The sequence below is a fragment of the Sinocyclocheilus rhinocerous genome, unplaced genomic scaffold (assembly GCF_001515625.1).
Source record: "Sinocyclocheilus rhinocerous isolate Xijiao unplaced genomic scaffold, SAMN03320098_v1.1 scaffold321, whole genome shotgun sequence".
Lineage (NCBI taxonomy): Eukaryota > Metazoa > Chordata > Actinopteri > Cypriniformes > Cyprinidae > Sinocyclocheilus > Sinocyclocheilus rhinocerous.
The window spans coordinates 288,055-291,963 of record NW_015640442.1 but is presented as its reverse complement, the minus strand read 5'-3'; the positions used below and the strand labels follow the sequence as shown (position 1 = coordinate 291,963).

At 36.9% G+C, this 3,909-nt stretch overlaps 1 protein-coding gene across 2 annotated transcripts in view; it reads left to right on the top strand.

Annotated features, from left to right (window-relative positions):
• The window catches only part of LOC107752719 (phospholipase DDHD1), a 26,259-nt gene extending 23,843 nt beyond the window's left edge, over positions 1-2,416 (top strand). For both annotated transcript variants that reach the window (XM_016568745.1, XM_016568744.1), the window contains 2 exons: positions 1,133-1,297; positions 1,919-2,416. In XM_016568745.1, coding sequence (XP_016424231.1) covers positions 1,133-1,297; positions 1,919-2,097 — 344 coding nt within the window. In that variant the 3' untranslated portion in view covers positions 2,098-2,416. The remainder of the gene's footprint in view (positions 1-1,132; positions 1,298-1,918) is intronic.
• Positions 2,417-3,909: the final 1,493 nt, after the last annotated feature.

Here is a 3,909-nt window from a genome sequence, read left to right as displayed (position 1 = left end):
ATGTTGACGTCAACATGAAACGGCTTGGGATTCGTTTTAAAAACGACTCGTTTCAATGATTCAGAGTCGACTCTTTCTTTTGAGAGACAATAACTTTATACACGGTGCACTTTCAGATTTAAAACTTTGCAGGATGTTTTCATTCACTTAGAGCTGTGTTACACACTGCATGAAAGGTTATTTGCAAAAATCCATAATAGGGGCACTTTAATATATCAAAACATTATTTATGCATTTGTAATTGCAGGTTAAATGCATTCATGTTCTGCACTAAACAATAGTGTGTAAATAAATCTAAATGCCACTTCAGATGCAGCTTCTGCGTTTCCTCTACATTGCAACGATTGATACTGATACTGATACGTTTATTGATACTGATTTCATTTGCTTGGTAACAGCCCAGATGTCTTATTATTCTAATTCACTGATTGAATGTAAGAATTTGACTCAAAAGATAAAGCACACTTTTAGAAAAAGTAAAATGCTCATTAAAAGGTAAAAATCAATTTAAACTTATTGGAAAAGATGAATTTCTATCAGTGTGAACTGACCACCACACATAATATGAAGAATATCAAAAACTTTCAGCTGTTCACCGCAGTCCTTAAGATACCAGCACAATAACACACTCAAAAAAATCGTCTAATTATCATTATCGATAAAATCTCAGAAAATATCAAGATATAATTTTTTTTCAATATCGCACACCCATACAATGACCAGTACAGTAACTTTCAGAACTCATAATAACTTCTCCAGTCCATAAAGGGCATTTATTGAACTTTCTGACTTCAGACGGATGCATACATTACACACAATCACAAATTTGCATGCTTTTAATTAATGATTTCCCTGATCATACCAGTCTGATTGAAAGCTTATTTATTCAGCTTTCAGATGATGTATAAATCTCAATTTAAAAAAATGACCCTTATGACTGGTTTTGTGGTCCAGGGTCACATATTATACTTTATAGAAGTACTGTACATAGATGTCTTATAAACACAGAAGCAAAAAAAAAAAAAGTTTACCTGGTAGAGATCAAAGAGTGAAAGTGTATTACAGAAAAAGATGCTAATCAAAGTAATAGACAGATGGTTGTCTGCTAATCTTTAACCTTGTGTTTGCGCAGGTGCTGCGAGCATCAGCAAGGGCATCGGTGGGATTTTATTCTCTCGATTCTCTCGCTCACCCAGCCTGCCGTCGGCTGTGGATTCTGGGATTGGTGACAGTGAGGACAGCCAAAGCACTTTTGCATTTTCAGCCATATCTCCATCCTCTTTATTCGATGCAGCAGGTGTGTACAACCAACACTTGTGTTCTCTTAATGCAGTGACATGATGAAGTACAGTTACTGATCGAAAGTTTGGGGTCAGTAAGATTTTTTGAAGTAATTAATGAATGCTTTCTGTCAGCAAGGCTGCATTAAATTGATCCAAAGTGACAGTAAAGACATTTCTAATGTTGCAAGAGATTTCTGTTTCAAATAAATGCTGTTCTTCTGAACTTTCTGTTCACCAAAGAATCCTGAAAAATAAAATGTATCACTGTTTCCACAAAAATATTGTGCAGCACGACTGTTTCCAACACTGACAATAACCAGAAATGTTTCTTGAGCAGCAAATCAGCATATTAGAATGATTTCTGAAGATCATGTGACACTGAAGACTGGAGTAATGATGCTGAAAATTCAGCTTTGGTCACAGCAATCAATTACATTTTACAATACATTCACATAGAAAACAGCTGTTTTAAATTGTAATAATATTTCACAGTTTGAATGAAATAAATGCAGTATTGATGAGCAGAAGACACATTAAACCTTACCGACCACAGATCCTTTACTCATTCCAGACCTGTTTTGACTCTTTATTTTCTGTTGAACTCATACTGATCTTGCTTGTTGTGTGTGTCACAGTTGAGATGGAGCATCGCATTGACTATGAGCTTCGGGAGGGTTTGGTGGAGAGCCGCTATTGGTCAGCTGTGACCTCACACACGGCCTACTGGGCGTCCCATGACGTCGCCCTGTTCCTCCTGACCTTCATATACAAGCAACAGAGCACAGACCAGACACAAAACACCAGTCCCATGTAGCACAGACAGCACTTTCCACAATAAAGACTGTTGTCATCCTGTCCGCTCTGGGTCTCAAGGAGGCTTCAAAGAGCACTCGGTGCCTCTGAGTTTCCTAAGCCTTCTCAAACGCATGCAAAACCTGCAGCTCCCAACCTCATTATTGAGAATACCTATTATTTTTTATATAATAAGTCCAAAGAGTGCACCTGATCCATATGCAGCAGACATGCACAGTTTTGGGCTATGCAGGTCTTGGGGTCAAATCGAGTTCTTTATTTAGTCAGCAGCACATAACTGTGGAAGCCCGTTTCCGCCATGGATTAATAAATAAGGGAATTGCAACTTTTTTTAAATCTCAGAATTCTGACTTTTTTCTCACAATTGCGAGTTTACTGTATATAGTAATAACACGAATGCAAGTTATAAACTCGTAATTGCAAGTTTACATCTCACAATTCCGATTTTCTTTTTCTCCGAATTGCAAGATAAAATGTCTGAATTGTGAGATATAAAATCAGAAATGCGATAAAGTCACAATTACCTTTTTTTTTAATATCCTGTGGTGGAAACAAGCTTTCATGCACAATGAACCTCTAATAATGCCTGGCACTTATTTAACTGTGTACATTAGAGATTTTTTTTTAGATATTTTAGTTTTGACTTGAGGGAACAATGTCTCTTTAATGCAATAAGAAGCACAACTATATGTGTATTGTTAACAAAATTTTATTTTTATGCAGAAGGGTACTTGAGGTTTCTTTATTATGCTCTCACAACTACATTGATTGATGTGGTTTGACCTTATTTATTTATTTCTGTTACTGATGCAGTGCACATGATTATGAATGGATGGGCAGATAATTGAGTGTGCTGATGTCACAGTTTCTAGCCAAATCCTTCCCAGAGTTTGTGAGCAGGATGTGTTGATTGTGGAGAATCTTTCCAGATTTAAAAAGTAACGCAAAAGTAACTTAACACATTACTTTCCATAAAAAGTAACCAAGTAACATAATTAGTTACTTTTTTATGGAGTAACGCAATATTCTAATGCATTAATTTTAAAAGTAACTTTCCCCAACACTGACCGTTTTAAATAACATTTATAGCAGTTTTGGACCTCATATTACTCGAGAGACCTATGATTTAGAGAGTTTAGCCACTAGATGGCAGCCATCATTTGACACTTTTCTTTTTCCAGCAACCCTTTCTCATCTACAGATGTATCCACACAGCTACCAGTGAATTTGCATTGACTTTGCATAAGCTTAGAGTGAGCAAATGAGACGATATTTGTTCTTTTTATGTCTTGAGATACAATCATTGTTATATTTAAATGACTAAATAAATAAAAAAATCACATTAACAGGAACCACAGCTATTTTGCTCCATTTGATAAACAATGTCCTAGCACACTTTTTAGGGACAATTCTACGGTTTCAAAGTAAAAATGACTCATTTAAGCTCTGATGTGTGTAATAGTTCCCATCACAGCCCGCACACAGCCCACACACTCACAGCCCGCACAGACACACACACACACACACAGCAACACCTCTTCTTGTGAAGCTCTTCCACTTCATTTCCCTGCTCTGCCTCACGGCCTGTTTACATGGTAATTAAAACACAGCCTAAAAAGGCAATGGCTCCTTTGCCAGACACAGAGGAGGAGGTCAGAGAGAGAGAGAGGTTATAAATTCTTGTGATGCAGTCCACGACTCGAGCACAGATTCCTGCTCCGGAGTTCAGGAGAAGCTGGATTTCAGCTCTGTTTGACATATTCTAATGCATTTTAATGAAAGCGTTATCCTTGTTTTTTCTTTTTCTTCCCCC